Genomic DNA, 19,433 nt, shown 5'->3' with positions numbered 1-19,433 from the left:
TGGCGAATGACTAGAATTTATAAAAATGCATTTACCTTATTTAATTACAAATTCAAAAGCGTTTTACTGTAAATCTTAATGTGTAATTGAGCTTAATTTAAGAACATGTAATTGAAAATAATGAATTACATGCACATGAATATTTTCGTCATATTTTTCTCAGGAATTACAAGGATTTCTGAAATTTGGTTTCAGTGTTTATATAAGTCAGCTATACCGTGTGATGCGTTTTCAGATTCACCACTCCACAACTTCCTGCTTTCCAAAATATTTTGGCGGGGTATCATCAGTGAGCAGTAGTTCACTTGTTTAAGACAAAAATGAACGGTAAAATATCGCAATCACATCACATGTTACACTTGAATAAATGATTTTGTAAAATTAAGTTTAGCTTTGTTAAAACTGTAGTTATCGTAGTTAAGGGTATATTTTTCTAAATATGCTCGTATCAATAACAATAATTCTATAAAGCTACACATTTATTCAAGACACAAAACAAAGTTTATCAAAATTTTTAAACGTTATGATATCACTTTTCAAGATCATTTAAAATGGACTAAAATTACCTTTATTTCATCCAATTTAAACAAGGAAACAAGGAAACAGAAAGCCTATGTACCTGTATTAATGTTTAAATTTTGATTTTTATGTTTCTTTGTGTATTTCAAAATTATGACACTTTTCTTATGTTTCGTTTCCTTCTTTTTGTATTAAAAACAGACGATTAATATGAAAAAGTTCACCTATTGACCCCTTGGAGTGACTCGTTTTTTGTTGTTTATTTTCATATTTTGGTAGGGTTTTGAAATCTGTAAATTACAAGGTATAAAAACTTTTGATTCGTTCTTGATTATAAGATGTACAATTGTTATTAACTTATTTGATTTCAATGTTATTTAAGTAAATTTGTAAATAAGAATTGAATGCTTCTTTTTGTAAATTTATTTGGGTGTAAAAGCGTTGACCGAAGTACATTTTGTATGAAGCGCGTTTCGAGGTACTTTTCAACATAGTTAACTTTTTCGGCGAGTAAATTCACCGTGGATTGCATAACAGTTATCTTCTCCATTTGCTGTTCAAATTTGACAAATCTATGCTGAAGATCTTGCACAACTTGTAATAAACTGTCAAGAATCGTAGCTGTTTTAGTGTCAAAACAGTAATCAGACATATTTCTTTTATGAAAAGTCTTAAATTCAACTAAACAGCAAGTATATATTAGAGGGTTATAATTGCCTATGTACATTTGCTACTTATAACTATGGACTGAACTGTGCCTATTATTGCTTATAATGTTTTATGTTTTATGTTTCATTATAGATGACCGTGGAACATTCAACCAACAAATTGCCAGATCTCATTTTTGAAACTTTTTTTTACAGTACCAGCAACGCTTTGAATTTGTTTCTGAATTGCAAAGGGTTATATTTTTGAAATTGGTTTTTCATCTGTACCTTTTATTACAATAAATCTGGGCCAACTGTCATCTTCCCGACAGGGCACTGAATCATCACATTTTCTTTTCTTATGTATTAGAGCTGATTTAGAGGGTTGGTTTTGTTGTGCCATGTGAAAGGAGAAAGGTTCACCATTCTTGTCATCCACCCACCTCAGAGTGCCTACAAGGGTGATGCTGTGTTTCCGTGGCGAACCGGAATCAAGTGCTAATGCTGAAAACGAGCTCCAAATAGAATGTAGCTGGTCCTCAAAATTAGCACCTAAGATCCACTGCGGAAAGCACCAGATGTTCCAAGAACAGTATACTCAAGCAGAGCGTATTCATCAAGCGAAATAGAAAGCGTACCACTTGATTGACCCATAAGCCATCGCCTTCTTCAGTTATCCGAAATATAAATAGCTTAATTTAAAACACATGACACTTTTATAATGAAAATTGTTACAAGAAAGCTTATTGTTGAGGATTAACTGAAGGGCTCGACATGACCAGCCGATTGATCGAACCGGGTCCATCCGACCTCCCGTTTAGATGATATAGGAGCCAAAGCAGCTTATTGAACCATAGTCTCGTCCGTCCGGGTATTTTCTGACCGTAAGGAGTCTGGCTATAGCCCTCATCCACAAGGATCTCGTCAATCACAGACACGGGAAGCAACCCACGGTAAACGGGTTGGAGAGTCTATTTTATTCAAAACTTCGGGCATCTCACGGTGTTCGGATCACTTTAGTCTGGTCTCTACCCTTCGACCTGTCCAGCATGGGCAACCCTACCAGGAGACGAAGCTCCAGCTGGCATAGCTCTTGGGGTCACTGAGACACGCAAGCCCCCGACCACGGCAAGGATAGCGATCCACCGGAGGGTTTTCCTTTCAAACACTTGTAAAGAATTTTAAAATATTTTGCCATATGCTTTAAACTTTTACACTTATATATATAAATGAATCCTAAATTTTTTAAACTTTTGTCTTCAAAATACTTCCTCAAATATCATCTTTAATAAAAAAAAAAAAAACACAATGATAGATATACCACACGGACCTTAATAAAGTTGTATAATAAAGTTTAACAGTTTTGACTCATTCACTACGTAGCGTAGTCACTACTGTAAAACAAAAACCAAGCCAATATTTTAAAGTGCAGAAAACTAATAATAAAGTTAATAAATTAAAAATAATTCATAATTATATTTCTTTGGAAAAATGTGACAATTATTCAAAATAAATGATAAAACGTATTGAAAATGATTACATATTTCCACGCAACTAACGATAAATATGTGAAAAATGAAATGAATTTAAGCAATTACATCCTGCTGAGGTCAATTTGATAAAAAGACAAATTTTAAATCAAAGTTCATCACGCTACACATGAATGGAAATTGAAACTTAATAACTCACATTAAATGGTATATAAGGAAATCTTAAACGCACTTGTTGCGCAGTAATAACGAAATAAATGTAAAACATGTTGAAATAGTTTCGAAATTTGACGAATGTAATAATAAAGATCACATTTTATTCATTAAACAAGCAAGGATTCTACCAAATATTAATTGGATCATGGAAGGTAAGGTCAAACCAGTTAGCTAATGCTATTTATGTTTTATGTATCCTTAAGTGTGCAACGAAATTGTATCATGGACGTGATATTGTTTTAAGGAGTAGGGGCAATATGGTCATGTATTGGCCCATGAAAATAAGGTTTTTGAGAGCCTTCAAATTTGCACATATTTTTGGAATATGCATTGAAACAAGAATTGTAAATGAATTATATAATACGATTTCTTTTTATTACAAGACATCACAAGTACGTCATTTTATAAACCATTTGTATGAAAACGACTGCAAATGCAGTTTTTCATCGTTATCTTCATTGTGGAACCATCGTGCTAGTCCAAGAAACGACACAATAATGCTCGAGAGGTTGTATGACAACTACAATGTAGAGACATAATCTCACCAAGTCAAAAGTTGTTGTGTTGGTGCGTACATACTTTTCCAATTAAAATATAATTAAAAGGTGATGCTACACAAGGAAAATTTCAAACAATCACAAAAATACAAACATTCGTTAAAAATGAAATTTGTTTTTATTTATCTTTATACCTTTAACTTTAGTGTAGTTGCTACAAATACATGATACCATGTATATTTATAATTTTAACTAGCACTCATATGAAGGCCTTATGCAAATAGTTTTTCATTACCTTAAAACATACTTCACATGTATTCAAAGCTGGGTGGTAAAGAGGTTCATATAATAAATATGCGTGCCGGTGTCGCAAAATAAATCTCAGGGAATTTTCGGCGAATCTACTCTTGTGAAAGCCACACTCGTCCATTACAACAGTGTCCCTGGGTCGTAAGCAATGATTTCCAAATCGATCTTAATCCTGTAAAGTATCATATAAAAAATCAACGATATGAAATTCATTCGAAGGTCTATAAGGCTAACAAAAACAAAATAAATAATGGGTGCAAGAATGGCCGATATTCTACTTTTCTGATTTGTTGACAGAACGAAAAAACAAAAAAAAAGTCGCGAGGAAAGAAAAGCATTGCAGACGAAAATTCGAAACCTACACCTAGAAGTAGAGTTCCAAATCACACAGAAAACCAGTTCTCCGAGTACAAAGTAAGAAATGATGCTTCATTTTGAAAGTTATGAAAGACTGTTTAAGAAAAATAGACCCGTTGAAATATTCGAAACCAAGTATACTGATGCGCAATCTTATGTGTCTTTAATCGGTTTTAATGGTAAAATCCCACCTGTCACACAAAAGGACAGAATTGAGGTTCCTAAAATGGTAGAAAAGGCAGCTAAAAAAAAAACGCAAATTTTATTCTGATTCTGAAAAATGTGAAACAATTAAAACGAAAAAATCAACGCGATACAAACATGCCTTTTGGGTTACATGTTATCCATTAGCAAACTAGATTAGACAAAAAAGAGTAATTAAGTAATTAAAGAACTTTTAACACCAAACAAACTAATTATCTGGTATTCGAAAAAAGTAAAATAACAAATATACTGAACTGCGAGGAAAATTCAAAACGGAAAGTCCCTAATCAAATGGCAAAATCCAATGATAAATCACATCAAACGAATGAACAACAACTGTCATATTCCTAACTTGGTACCGGCATTCTCAAATGTAGAAAATGGTGGATTGAACCTGATTTAATAGCGCTAAACCTTTCTCTTGTATGACAGTCGCATCATATATGTATAACAGAAGCATTACTTACAATGTAATAGTTTTCTAAAGAGGTCATTGGGATACAAAGGACAAAAATAGACAATAAAGTAAAATTTTAGATGGTGACGTTCCCTTGTCACCATCTTATGGTGTTTATATATCTCAACTTGTACGATTCGCTTGTGTATGTTACAACGTATTATATTTTAGCGAGAGAAACTTATGTATTACTGAAAAATTATTACAGCAGGGTTTTCGATATCACAAACTAGTCCAAACATTTACTAAATTTTATCATCGGTATAAGGAAATCATTGTAAATATAACTCAACATGCAGACATCTTATACGTTGAGATATTTCACATCCAATCTTTTATGTTAATATTCTTTACAAAGCACAAACATGTCAGTATTCACATCAAAAGTTAACAAAACCTTTAAACAGACTTATTAAGAAGGGATATAGTTACGATACTGTTGTCAGGTCATTAAAGATTGCATATTTTGGCTTTAATATTGATTCACTTATAGGGTTTATGCATCGGAATGGAATACATGTACTTAGTATTCTAAACCCAGTTGTTGGCATGACACGGGTTATGTTCTTCTCATATATTTCATGATGGTATACTCATCAATAAATAATAAACCCATAATAAGAGGGATTGTGTCTAATATTCATATATTGAAGACATAATCTTTCAATCAGTTTAATTGAGGTCTGGAATTGGAATGTCAGTAACTGCTTGTAGTCTGTGGTTATTTATGTATTATTGTCATTTTGTTTATTTTATTTTGTTTCATATTCTGACATTGGACTCGGTCTTCTCTTAAACTGAGTTTTACTGTTTGCATTGTTGTGTTTTTTTTTACATTGGCTAGAGGTATAGGGGAAAGGTTGAGATCTCTAAAACATGTTTTAACCCCGCCGCAATTGTGCGCCTGTCCCAAGTCAGGAGCCTTTGTAAGTCTTGTATGATTTTTAATTTATGTTTCTTGTGTATTATTCGGAGATTAGTATGGCGTCCATTATCACTGAAATAGTATATATATTTGTTTAGGGGCCAGCTGAAGGACGCCTCCGGGTGAGGGAGTTTCTCGCTACATTGAAGACCCATTGGTGGCCTTCGGCTGTTGTCTGCTCTATGGTCTGGTTGTTATCGCTTTGACACATTTCCATTCTCAATTTTAATAAAGTAGTTTACTTCCCAGCTCTTTTGTTCTGAAGTTCCACGGGGTGATCTGAGCCGGACCACCCCCACCAGATCACTCCAATTTGAGTTTTTTTGTTTTGCAAGCTTTACTCTGTTTTGTGACATTTTGGCGGGAATGGTTAATCCACAATAAAACTTATAATTAATTATTCGAAAAAGACTAACTTTCAAAATTTATGAACTCAAGACCTTTAGCATATAGTCCAACGATTCAAACACATACACCAGGACGAATGGATACAAACTCATTGTTAATTAAACATATTTAAACCGGTCATCGGGATGATCTCACACTGACACGTGCAAACCGCGCCTAAAGGGATAACTATTGCAAAAAAGGCAGTCCAAAAGACTTTTAACAAGACTAGGAGTTAGATTTGTCAAGGTTATTGTGAATTGGGTGTAATAGAAAATACTATATAAATATAACGCATGGTTTCTACTTAATTATTTTGTAAACTGGATCAATGCACTTACAATCAAATGGTGAAATTGATAAAAAAAAAAGAAAGAGAGAAACAAAACGAAAAGTCATTGAAATTCATTAAAAACGATAGCTGTCATGGTTTTACACCAAATGTGATAATATGAATCAGGAATATGATATCCAAGTTACAGCGGCTGTAAATGTTGCATAATTTATTACAACTTGACTGCTTTTTTCAATTTGTTGGCCTCCGCGTCAATATTCTATGACACCTTACTATGGTGATGGGGAAACGAAATAAAGTCGATAAAAAAATGCCATGTATATTGTGAGACAAATATCTAACTTCTATAACTTTTAATAGATATGTGAAATGGGACTTTTCTTCTCCGAGTTGCTTTAAGGAAGTATCTAATATCTTATTAATAATTGTGATGTAATAAATGTAGGCGTATTTAAAGGATGACTACATGTAGTATATATAAGCGTCAGTTTCATTTTATGAAAAATTACATTAATCATGGCAGGTAAGTATCTTTTTATATTTGGTCTTTTATAATCCTTCGTGTATATGTTCCGGACCATATGAGTATTTGGACCATACGCGTATTGTCATGACCATATGCGTATACTCATATGGTCCGACCATACGCGTATGGTCGGACCATATGAGTATTATACTCGTTTGGTTATTAACGGACCATATGAGTATTTGGACCATATAGGTATTTTTTTCAAATATACAATAAAAATAATACGTATTAATTTTACATTTCAAAAGCTACATAAACATTAAATATTAAAGGCACAGTCGGTTGATCTTAGTTTTCATCGCTAATTGTATTCGTGTTTGCTTTTGTATACTTGAAATGGCATTCACACGGTACCATACATGTAGCTTTTCTGAGCGGATGGGTTGTTTTGGCTGCGTGCAGTGATATCGACTCAGACGATTCCGATGTGTCTACGGTGTTAAGAAACTCTAGATCGTATAGATCTCCAATATTGTAAAATGAATATCACGGATCAAATTAAACAAAGACAGTAGCTATTCCATGGCTCTTAAATGCTATTTTACCGGTCTTATAATTAAGATAAGAATAAAAGTATAGAAATAAACAATAGAAAAAAATAAGGAAACATAGTAAATACACTTTTAATATTTCACTTTTTAAAAAAAAATCATGACCTTTCCGGTGTTGTCACCTACTTTAAACAATAAAATTCCTTTTTACACTATGTTCATCTGATTTTGACATCTTATTATTGTACTTACAAATAGTTAGCAATATACACTGTGTGAAACTGTTTTTTTTTTGTAAGTTTTTTTAATATATAATAAAATGACATTTAATGACGTAACAACCAAATGAAGAGTTTAAAAGTATACGTGTTGATTACCCCGACCATACGCGTACGGTCCGACCATACGCGTATGGTCGGGGTAATCAACACGTATACTTTTGATACGCGTATGGTCCAGATACTCATATGGTCCGGAACATATATATCACTATTTTTGTCATCAAAGTGTTAAGTTATAATGTTAAATACGTGCAAATATGTTTTTTTAGCTGATTTCAATGTTTTCAAATGATACTGAAAAAAACCCAAACAGTTTAAGAAAAATTACTTTTTTTTACATTTTTTGTGTGCCGGCGAATTGATACAATGTAATAAAAAGATAAAAGACATTTTTATGAAAACCCAAAGTATCACTACAGTCAACACTGCTATTAATGTAACCTATATTAAGGACACATATATCTGTCAGGTCACTTTCCTATCCCGTTTTGATAATACCTTTGCATTAATAAATCCAAATTGATAGGTCACCAATCTGAAAAGGTGTCAGTTGTCTCTAGTGCAGCCAGAGGGAAAAAGCCATTGAATAATACAAATGTATGCCATAAATATTCATTATATAGCCATTCCAGAATACTAGTAGATAAAAGTAGTATGTCATTTTCTTATTATTATGACTCGCTTCCTGTCTCATTGAACTTTAATGCCTTAATGATTGTTTTAACTTTTGTATACCCCACAGGGCAATATGTTTTCCGGTCTGTGTATCTGTTGGTCTGTACGTTCGTCCGGCTGTCTGTCTGTCCCGCTTCGGGCTAAAGTTTTTGGTCAAGGTAGTTTTTGATAAAGTTGAATTTCTAATTTTAATGCCAAATTATAGTTTTAACCGTGATTTCAAGGTCCACTGAACATAGAAAATGATAGTGCGAGTGAGGCATCCTTGTACTAAGGACACATTCTTGTTTGTTCCTCATCGTTAATAACATTTTATTTAAGTATAACAAATTGAACTTATTTTTTTACAGAACCAATAAGACAAAATGCATCAATAGCTTTACATCGGTATCTAAGTCATAATATTACTGGAACAGAGAAACACGTAAAAACAATCAGAATGATGAACAATGCCAAAGACTACATACAAACAATGCGAAATTGCACATTTATCACAAGTGGAAGTTTTGGAGAAGGGCTTGTGATGAGAGGTAGTGATTTAGATGTCATGTACGTTTGCAAATTTGCTGAGGTGTGTGAGGACAAAAACAATTATTTTAAACCTAATATAACGTATTTTGAAATGGAAACTGAAGATTGCCAACCATGTTTCGTACGTCTACGTCTACGGTATTTCACAGGTCGGTTTTTCTTCGGAAGATTTTTAGAGGAGATGGGAGGAAACTATTATCTTTCAAACGCTAAACTTAAAGAACAAATGACAGACCTAAGATGTCCAAATATTCACGGGCCATGTTTGTCCGACACCAATGACACATTGGACATTGCATTGTGCTTTCGTAGTACGTCTTGGATACCACAAGCAAAACATTGGATAACACGATCAAATAACTCGTGGCCAAGTTCCGATGTTAAGCAGTCTATTATACAACACGGCGTTCTCTTTGTACCTATAGGTGTAAAAGGATCTCCTAAAGAAGATTTAGATTGGCGAATATCCTTTTCCGTGGCAGAAAAACTTCTTATATATTCTTTTAGACATACACAGTTCCTATGTTATGTTCTGATGAAAATTCTTCTCAAAGACGTTATAGCTATTGACCTGTCTTGTAAAGAACTGCTTTGTTCATATTTCATGAAAACAATTGTGTTCTGGATATCTGAAGAATTACCTCCGTTAGTATGGAAACCTAACAATTTAATACCATTATTTATGAGATGTTTCAGGAGACTTCTATATTTTGTTGAATACTTAGTTTGTCCACATTTCTTCGTTCCTGAGAATAATTTATTTGAGAATAAGATAAACAAATACGCACGTGAAATACTCTTGAATAAGCTGCATATTTTAAATAGTTATGGATGGAAATGCATCTTATTCTCAGACCAAATCCCGAATGGCCACAAACTAACATCTGGAATATACAAAGAACAAAGTTGTTCACATGTAGACATTCGTAAACTATTGTTCTCCCGAATTTTCTATATTGCATATCAGGCTCATATGCGCACATTTGATTATGAAAAAGCAATTCATTTAATTTTATCTTTGGAAAGTTCAAATATAAAATATTTGTATTTGCATTTTATGTCAAAGTTTTCTTGTATAAGTGATCAGTTTCAAACATTTGAATTTACATCCGGAAACAAATTTACGTATAAGAAATATAATACCCGCTTAAGCAGTCTACTGCAGAATATGCACCATGATGCTGTGTCTGGATGGCTGATGTTAGCTTCGTTCTTCTATAAAAGAAAGCAGTACTATATAGCTCTTGACATACTGCAGTATTCTCTATCAAAATGTTCATCTGAAAAGCTTTACCATGGTATGAATGCTTCATCTGACCAGCATGCATTATTAAACCTGAACCTTTTGAAGAATATGTCGATTCCAAAGCTATGTAAATTCATGCTGGTAAATGTATTAGATCTTATCTCATTAAGACCGAAAGAAATACCGGAAGAGGGAGAGGGAATATACAATATTCCACCTGTTGTGTATGCATATTTTCTTTGTTTTTTATGTCATTATCATCTTAAGAATACCAGCAGGTATCGAGATTCAATCAGAGATCTACAAACAACTATAGACACAAATTATTTCACAGGAAATTCTTATGAGAAATATGTATCTTACAACACGCTTGGCCTTACCTTTGAATTGTCAGGCAACAAAAAATCAGCAAAGCGAGCATACAAGCAAGCTTTAAAATTCAAACCCAGAAACAGAGTCGGATGGTAGCTACTGGCGTCGAATATGCTTATATTGAATTTATCGGTAATTTGTACATTTTTCCTTTGATGTGTACTCGCTGTCAGTATCAGTGGACTAGCCGTGATATAAAAATTATTGGGTTAGTACGCAAATGACATGCGCGAATGTATCGCGTAAAGATCTACTTTCCCCTTTTATTCACAAAATTGCGCGTGATTTTTTTTCGCAGAAACGCACGAGATTTTTTATTCATACAATACCAATAGTAGACAATACATAGCAAGTATTTTTTTCACCTGTTCAGTCACTATAAAGTGTTACAATTTATATTTAAACGCAACACATAAATAGTTACGAAAAAGGTACCGCTATCGCATGGGATCAGCTAGAAAAAAAAATGAAATTTACGCATTTTCGACATCTTTTTGGGACCATCATATACAATTTTAAAAGATGTGACAGATATTCATAGAACAAAGAACAAACAAGTGAACCGTGATATTCATATGCGGATCTAGGATAAATTTTAAAAAGGGGGGTAAACTTGGGGGCACCGAATTATAAAAGTCTGCTTTGACCATACTTATATAGCCTTTATAGGGGGTGACTGTGACCAGGGTCGCCTACCAATATTCGCGTCTGAAATTACAGGTTATCGCCTCAATTTAAACTCCAAGTTTCATATTTCTGGTCCGGGTTAAAAATAGATGAAAAAGCATGAATAATAAGCTAAAAGTTTAGTGACGTCTATTAAAATGTTTGAAATAATTATGAAGACGACAGGAAATGAGCTAGTTTAGATAATTTACAGTCAGCTTACATTGCTTCCTGTATAAATGTCTCCTCACAGTGCTTTCTTAAAATTATTTGAAATCAATGTACTCGTTTTCATGATGAACTTTGCGCGAATAATAACAAAATTAATGAAATTTTATCCACTAAACCTAATAAAATATAATAATAACTTGTCATTGAACTCAAATTCAAAATGATGATCGATGAAAAATCTGCTGATTCGTATCATTCTTATTTCTGACTATCACTATGCTGATGCTTTTTGAAAAATACAGAAATTTGACTTACCGGTATGCTACCATTATATTTGCCATTGTTAGTGTCATGTCCAAAGCAGAATATGAATGAAACGCATGCAATAATTCCTTTTTCAATATTTTGTGGAAGAAAACGCCATGTTTACTGCACTGTGATACATTTCAAATGACATAATGCAGCCTGTGACGTCAAGTGTGATTCGCCGTGATTCGACGCGAAAAAGAAGTTCGTTTGTTATTTTCTCTATTATTGTAGTGATTTTTTTTTTGAATAACCGATAAACAGAATAAATTTAAATACACCCGGGTTACAAAATATAACTGAGGGAAACACATCAAATATAAGAGGAAAACAACGACACAACAGAAAGACATCACTAAAATGCAACACACACAGAAACGAACTATGATATAACAATGGTCATTCCTGACTTGGTACAGGAATGATGAATGCAAATGCTAAATCATCTTACTGATGTTTTTCTATGGAGTTTTCCACCGTTTAATATACATGTGACTAAAAATGTTCGCCCCCCCCCATATTTTTGTATATCATTTTAGGTGATCATACTGCATTTGTTTACCTAAACTCTTGTATTTGTATTTGTATCGTATGTTTCTCTGTAAACTTGTATTGAGATTTTAGAGAATAAAGTATTTACATGATTGTATCTATCTATATATCCGATAACATAACATCAGTTATTTGCAATGTCTAACTGTTTTGAAATTAAAAAAAATATATGGGAAAAACTATGGCTAGATATCAACAAAATACACTGAATGTATAGTTAATAGTTTATAGTGCAGTGACAGAAGTGTAAAAAGTCGTCCAGATTACGAGTTTAATAACACACGGCTCAAAATGGTCTTAAGTTAAAGACAAATATATCTTTTTTTATTTTTTGCTCTGAATTTTGTACGGTCACATTTTTAAAAAAAAGTCTTTTTAATGACTGGTAGTATATTGGAGAGTTTCAAAAACCTTTTTCAAAATGAAGATTTTTGTATGTCTGCTTACAATTGATTGAAATGGGGTTTTTTTCTGGAGCTATTGTCAACTTTTAAAATATGCTATTCAGTATTTTATTTTCTTCTAATCTATTATATTTGCTAAGTTTTGTTTGTTTAAAAAAGAGGCTATTTTAATTGCAAATTCAGACACAAACTTTTTTTAAATTAGTTTCATTTTCATAGTAGTAATAAAAATTATTCCATAATATGTTTAGTATTTGTATTATATAAAACTAGTTACTGATAAAATTTTCAGAACCTAAATATGAAAAAACTTATAAATATAGAAATATAGAGTAAACAACTTCAATTTCAACACGGAACCTTATTACTTCCCTTCCATCCCTTTTTGTGTATTAGTCAATAATTTGCCGTCAACTGATATATAAAATTACTATCGTTTTCGCTATTTTATACAAATATTTTCAATCAAAGTGCGCTCATATATGGCACATACATTGTTTGTATATGTTTATATTCTATGTGTTTTTGTTATAAAACATCAAATATACTTTGTCAGAAAAGTCTTATTGTAAAAATCCAAATAATTGACGGAAAGTTTAAGTTAATATTCCGCGCCATGTACGATTGTTCAAGTCCATTGAAACTTGTTCCTTCGAGTCCGAAGAAAGGACAAAAGTCGTTAAATTTTATGCAGTACTTAATATGCAAAAAAAAACATTGACTGAAAGTTTGAGTCAATTTACTAGTATAGTGAAGTTGACCCCAGCAGGCACTCAACGTTGATTCAACGTTGAAACAAGGTTGTTTCTCAACGTTGAAACAATGTCAAATTTATGTTTGATTTTGAAAATTGGAATTAACGTTGACATTTCAACGTTGAAGTTTCAACATCCATTCAACGTTGATTCAAGGTTGAATAGTAGTTGAAAGTATATTAATGAAATAAATTATTAAGCTGCATACACATTTTTACCTGCTCTCCAAATTTTTGCTGTTGTTATATGGTAGACAGCCTTAGTGTACACTTTTTTTAATGTGTTTTTCTCTCACCAAGATACATATAAACCAAATAGATAAGCTAAATGGGAAGCATCTAAATAAATACATCAACTGTTACTGAAACAACATCCCCGACACCACAGGAAGGATCTCCTAACAGAGAGGAAAGAAGATGTTGAATATATATAGTTCTAAATAATTCTCACAAGTTGAAAGTAGTTTTTTTTAACGACCAACAAATGTTAAGCCCTTCTTAAAAGAAGTATATCCCAAGAATCATGAAGACATAATAAGATCCAACTTGTGTTCAGGATGATCACAATACTTATTACAATAAGAAGTTGCTGCATGACTGCTAACCACTAACGGGCAGACAAATCTCCACAAAAACCAAAGGTCCTTGATTTTATATACAAATATGTTATGTATATATAAATATAAATATTACCCTCACACCAATAATTGATATAAACCATTAAATGAATACATACTCAGGAACAATATCAAATTAAGTAATACAATCACTTTTCTTTTGATACAATATTTATTTTATAAATTCATTTGTTATCTTTGTCTCTGTTTGTCCTGATTGAATGTCATCATTCTTCCACCACTTCAAGATATTTCTGCGGTAGGTAGACTTTAAGCAGGAGGGGTCTTTATCAGATGTGTATTTCCCAATGACATCTTTATACTTTTGCAGTATATTTAACCTCTGGAAAAAATCAGATTAAAAGAAATATAAATTGTATGTCGTGAAAAGATTTTTGAGCCTCTTTCAATTTGTTCCTAGAAGCATTGAAACTAAACAAAAGCAGAAAGACAAAGCACATATTGTAATAAGGTTTCTTTAATAAAAAATATATACATTAATGTTTACTATGATTGTTTTACATTGTCTTATCGGGGCCTTTTATAGCTGACTATGCGGTAAGGGCTTTGCTTATTGTTGGAGGCCGTACCGTGACCTATAGTTGTTAATGTTTGTGTCATTTTGGTCTTTTGTGAATAGTTGTCTCATTGGCAATCATACCACATCTTCTTTTTTATATTGTTAGTTTTTTGTTAATGAAGAAGCTCCAAACTGAGTTTTGTAAGACTTTGGGTTTAACTAAAACAATGAAAACACTTTACCTATGATGTTTTTTTTTTATTGATGACTGCCCAAGTCGACGTCCATTAACATTAAAAAATAGCTTAAGTCGAATAGTTCAGATATAAAGATAAACATACATGTAATATAATATATGGTACATTTTTTGTATGTAAGGTTAACAAAATTAGAATAAACAACAGATAAATCTTTGAACACAAATGGTAAAAAGTTATGCAGACAAATAACCTACCTTTGATGATTTTAAAGACTGGCATTTCCAAAACTGATTTTGGATTTTGCTCCACTTGATGCATTACAGCCAATGATTTGTTTGACAAGAAACTGTAAAATAAATAATGCATGTTATGATAATGGACTGCAAACCTTCAGCGCAAGGTTACATACACATTAATGTAAACAGGCGTCAGAGATCACCTTAAGATCAGATATCATAAGTGTCAAACTGACTCGTTTTAAAAAATAATTAAAAAAGAATGAATTTTGTAGAAAGATTAATTAGGTGAAAAGTTATCATAATTTTCTATAGTTGTCCTCTCATAGACATAGCGTGAAATAATACTATTTTTTTTTTAATTATTTAATGTTTTTGTAAAAATAAGTATCAATTTTCATCACATGATCATTCGAATTCAATACTTTGTTGTCCAGTTGAAATTTATAATCTCAAAAAGTATGTGCTTTACCAAGCCTTAATGTTAAACTAAACGAATCGCATATATATAGTATATAATAAACATGTATGGAAATTTACCTGAGCGCAACAATGTAAACACTTGCTTATCCCCCTTTTTTTCTTTTTTGAATCTTTAAGCATAATAAATGTATAAATTTTAACTTTAACTTAAATATGAAACTAAATATGCTTTCGCATTAAATGCTCTCAAAAATAGCATAACTAGAGGAAATTATATATATGATGGCTCTTCCAGGTGTTCTGATCTGTTTGCAATGAATGTTGACGTTATATTTTTTTCTGATTGTGGAATATGGATACTAATTCAGAGTTTCTAAACACAATTCATAAATATGAAAAACTGTGATAGCCACATACAAACATCTACATACCATAAATATGCGTGATAAACGGACAGTTTCTCTGCAACCTCGTCCTTTGTTATTCTTTTTGAAATACAGGAAAGGCGCGTTTAAATAATGCGCATGGGCAATCCGACTTCCTGTTCAAATCCCGCGAAAATATGAATAAAAGAAATCGCGATCATTGTAGATAATTAACTTGCTATTTCAAATTTCTTTACATATTATCCTTATGTTCCAATTAACATTATGTGAAATAAAATAAATAACTCACATTTCTTATTCCCTAGAAATTCAGTATCAAAGACTTATCCCCTTTTTTCTCATAACGTGACACAACTCAAGTTTAAATAGTGATCAATAGTTGTTACTATACTGTTTTATCAATGTGAAAACGAAAATTCTATTTCATTCTTTTCTTTATAAGTGTATACTATTACGGTTGTGCATGTATTACCATTTGATAATGCTTTTTTTTTATATTGGCCTACCCGATGAGTAAATAAGTTAACGTTAATTCAATGTTGAATCAACTTTCAAATTTCAACGTTGAAATTGTCAACGTTAATTCAACGTTGAATATTTGTTTATTTCTCAACGTTGAAAATGTTACTTTGTTACAACGTTGAATATACGTTGATCACATTTCAACCTCATTCCAACGTTTATTCAACGTTGAGTGCCTGCTGGGACTTTTGTAACTGCAATGAATAAACGATTGGATTAAGTGAACGTCAAGGTGTTTCATACGATACAATGTAGCTGTGAATTTGAAGAACTGCAGGCAGTTCACCATCGTTCATCCTACAAAAGTTACACAAGTAAATAGAAATGTTCCCCCTTTAAGAGCGAAGAACCTTCTAACCTGACATTTAATGACGAAAGACAATTATCGGACTGTTTTCTTCAGTTTTGGGTGTTTGTACGCGTTTTGGAATGCACTGAGTCGTTCAGCTGGAGCACTTTTATACTTTGTTGTAACAAAACATTTTAGAAAACTATCAGATGAGCGTATTAAGAATTTGTATCCGTGGCAGAAAGCAATTGCGATGATTTTAAAGTTGATATAGTTTCTCGTCTATCTTTTGAACTTCATGCACTCTATCATTCTGGTTGCATTACAAAAAAATTTGCTTAATACGAAAAAAAAATCTAAACCCTTGGAAGCAGGAATCTCGGATGACGATACTGCTTTTATTAATTTTATTTAGGCTATTTACAACAATATTATAGTGAAAAAACGACATTCCTCATGACAACGTTACTTGATAAATATAGATCTTTTCTTTCTACTGATTCTAATTTAAATTTATTCTACCGTAAAATAATTACATTATATGTAAGTTTCATTATAATACGTTATTCTGATTGGCTAACATGTTATATCGTAAACAATTGCATCAGACAATAACATTTATCATGCATGATGACACGAGATCCCACAATAAAGTGCACAGGTGAATTAAATAAAACTGGATAAAAAACGTGTTTTCATGATTTTAGCTAAAAAAAATGTAATTATAAGTATTGAATACTTCTTTTTGAAACTTTAAAGGGTTGTAAAAGCGTTGACCGTGCGTACATTTTTAGAATGAAGCGCTTCCGCGCTTCATACAAAATGTACTTCGGTCAACGCTTTTACCACATAATAAATTTACAAAAAGAAGCATTCAATTCTTAAATGCAATCTAAACTCATTGATTTTTATAGAAGCTCAGTTGATATACAACTTCAACAAGTTCAAGGCAAATCTAAAATAAACTTGAGTAGCAAGATAACTATTGGAGATGCCATATTAGCTGCTAGTCAATTGAAAACCGACCTCAAATCTCATTGTCAACAGTTTTAACACAAATAACGGACAGATATTGCATTACGCTGCAAGTATACTTAGAAAAGACATCGAAACTCTACAAATTTCCACAGAAAAATACCCAACTTCGGATGAACTGTCTCTTCCTTCTTCAATTCAGCCAATGCCTTCGTATTTAATGCAATTGATTTCTGGTTACTCGATGATACTGCATACAGCTAAGTTTATTCTCAGGAAATGGCACCAGAGAAATTGCGTAAATACTTGGCAGTTGTTGAGTCAATCGTTTTTGTGATCAACAAAAGTTTCACTCCTTTTCATTAAGGATTGGCTTTACATATGTACCATAAGTTTGGTTCAAAACATCTTGTTGAAACATTGAATGACAATGGATTTTGTGTTTCGTAAATTTAGGTGCGATGCCGACTTATAAGTGTAGCCAACCATGAAATTGAGCGAATTCAAGATAGTGTGTACGTCCCGTATAATATTTCCTAGTATCTTTGCAGACAAGCATATGGATGTCATCACATCTTCAATCCTAAACCATCTATTAGATCTCCGTTAAACCTTGTGTGGATTGATAGGGATGGGTTCAAGCGGGTATCTCGAGGGACAAATGTCTTCGGACTTCCTACAATACCTTGGCCGTACTTGTAAAGGAAAATATGTGTGCTAAAAAAAATCTTTTTGCTTTGAGCAGAACCTTTCATGTACAGACCCGTGTCCATGAGTGAAATGTGTTCTCTTGAACTGAATTTTAATGTGCGTATTGTTATGTTTTTACTTTTCTACATTGGTTAGAGGTATAGGGGGATCGGAGGGTTGAGATCTCACAAACATGTTTAACCCCGCTGCATTTTTGCGCCTGTCCCAAGTCAGGAGCCTCTGGCCTTTGTTAGACTTGCATTATTTAAATTTTAGTTTCTTGTGTAGAATTTGGAAATAAGTATGGCGTTCATTATCACTGAACTAGTATATATTTGTTTAGGGGCCAGCTGAAGGACGCCTCCGGGTGCGGAAATTTCTCGCTACATTGAAGACCTGTTGGTGACCTTCTGCTGTTATTATTTGGTCGGGTTGTTGTCTCTTTGACACATTCCCCATTTCCATTCTCAATTTTAGAAATATTAAAACATGTCTTGTGACGATTGATTAAAATGAAGATGGTGGAGATAACGCTTTATTTTGTACATATCTTTTTGCACTAGAACACAGTGTCCAAGGTTAGGGGAGGTTTGCTTTTGCGTTAGTTTGATACCTCACCCAATATAATAGTTTAAAAAATAATTTAAAGTTATGTCCTTCATGACACTTGATGTTTACCTAAATTTGAAATGATTTATAAAGTTAAGGTGCTCTAAACATTTTGTGGGTTGAAAACTGGATTTTTATAAGTTTTGTTTATAAAACATTTAGGATTTTTTAGATAAAAAAAATCTTAATGATTGAAGTTCATGTGCCGTGAAAGTACTTTAATTCGTGGGTATCAATTTTCGTGGTTTGCGTAATATTTACATGTTCGTGGGTTTTTAAGTTCGTGGATTTTAGTTTTTCTAAAAAAAAATATTTGAAAAATTAAAGCCTTTAGATTGATTGATTGTCGCATTAGCACAAAAAGGCTATATCGCGGCGAGAGCTTATTCGAATATTTTTTCAACTTAAAGCATATTTTATAAATAAGACAAAAAGTCCTTCAATATACTTAAATTCTAGACTAAAGCAAATTGATTATTTACAAATAAAAATCAACAGTAAGATAACGTGATAAAAATTAAAAACGACTTAAATATGATTACATTTTTATATTCTATAATAAATTCCAATTTCTTTTAAAAATGCAAAAATATTTGTAAATGGAACATTATTAAATAAATCATACATATTATTAGGTCTTTCACCTTTCGGATGAAAGACCTATTGTTTTTGTTCTGATTATTAT

At 32.3% G+C, this 19,433-nt stretch overlaps 1 protein-coding gene and 1 long non-coding RNA gene across 2 annotated transcripts; one reads left to right on the top strand and one right to left on the bottom strand.

Annotated features, from left to right (window-relative positions):
* Window positions 1-2,911: 2,911 nt before the first annotated feature.
* LOC134697959 (uncharacterized) lies at window positions 2,912-10,524 on the top strand. Its single transcript, XM_063560243.1, has 3 exons — window positions 2,912-3,024; window positions 8,630-9,807; window positions 10,324-10,524. Exons 1-3 carry the CDS (start codon window positions 3,018-3,020, stop codon window positions 10,522-10,524), a joined length of 1,386 nt encoding a protein of 461 aa, XP_063416313.1. The 5' UTR covers window positions 2,912-3,017.
* A 3,551-nt stretch (window positions 10,525-14,075) lies between these two features.
* LOC134697346 (uncharacterized) lies at window positions 14,076-16,126 on the bottom strand. Its single transcript, XR_010103104.1, has 3 exons — window positions 15,709-16,126; window positions 14,873-14,964; window positions 14,076-14,241 (listed from the first exon to the last, which is right to left on the bottom strand). It is a non-coding gene; the product is annotated as an uncharacterized LOC134697346 (long non-coding RNA).
* Between the last annotated feature and the right edge of the window lie 3,307 nt (window positions 16,127-19,433).

The sequence above is a fragment of the Mytilus trossulus genome, chromosome 14 (assembly GCF_036588685.1).
Source record: "Mytilus trossulus isolate FHL-02 chromosome 14, PNRI_Mtr1.1.1.hap1, whole genome shotgun sequence".
NCBI lineage: Eukaryota > Metazoa > Mollusca > Bivalvia > Mytilida > Mytilidae > Mytilus > Mytilus trossulus.
Note: the sequence above shows the minus strand (reverse complement) of the source record. Positions and strands in the feature narration are given on the sequence as shown.

Coding starts and splice junctions, on each gene's coding strand:
- LOC134697959 (XM_063560243.1), top strand. Junction 9,808..10,323: donor GCACATTTGATTATGAAAAA/GCAATTCATTTA, acceptor TATCATCTTAAG/AATACCAGCAGGTATCGAGA.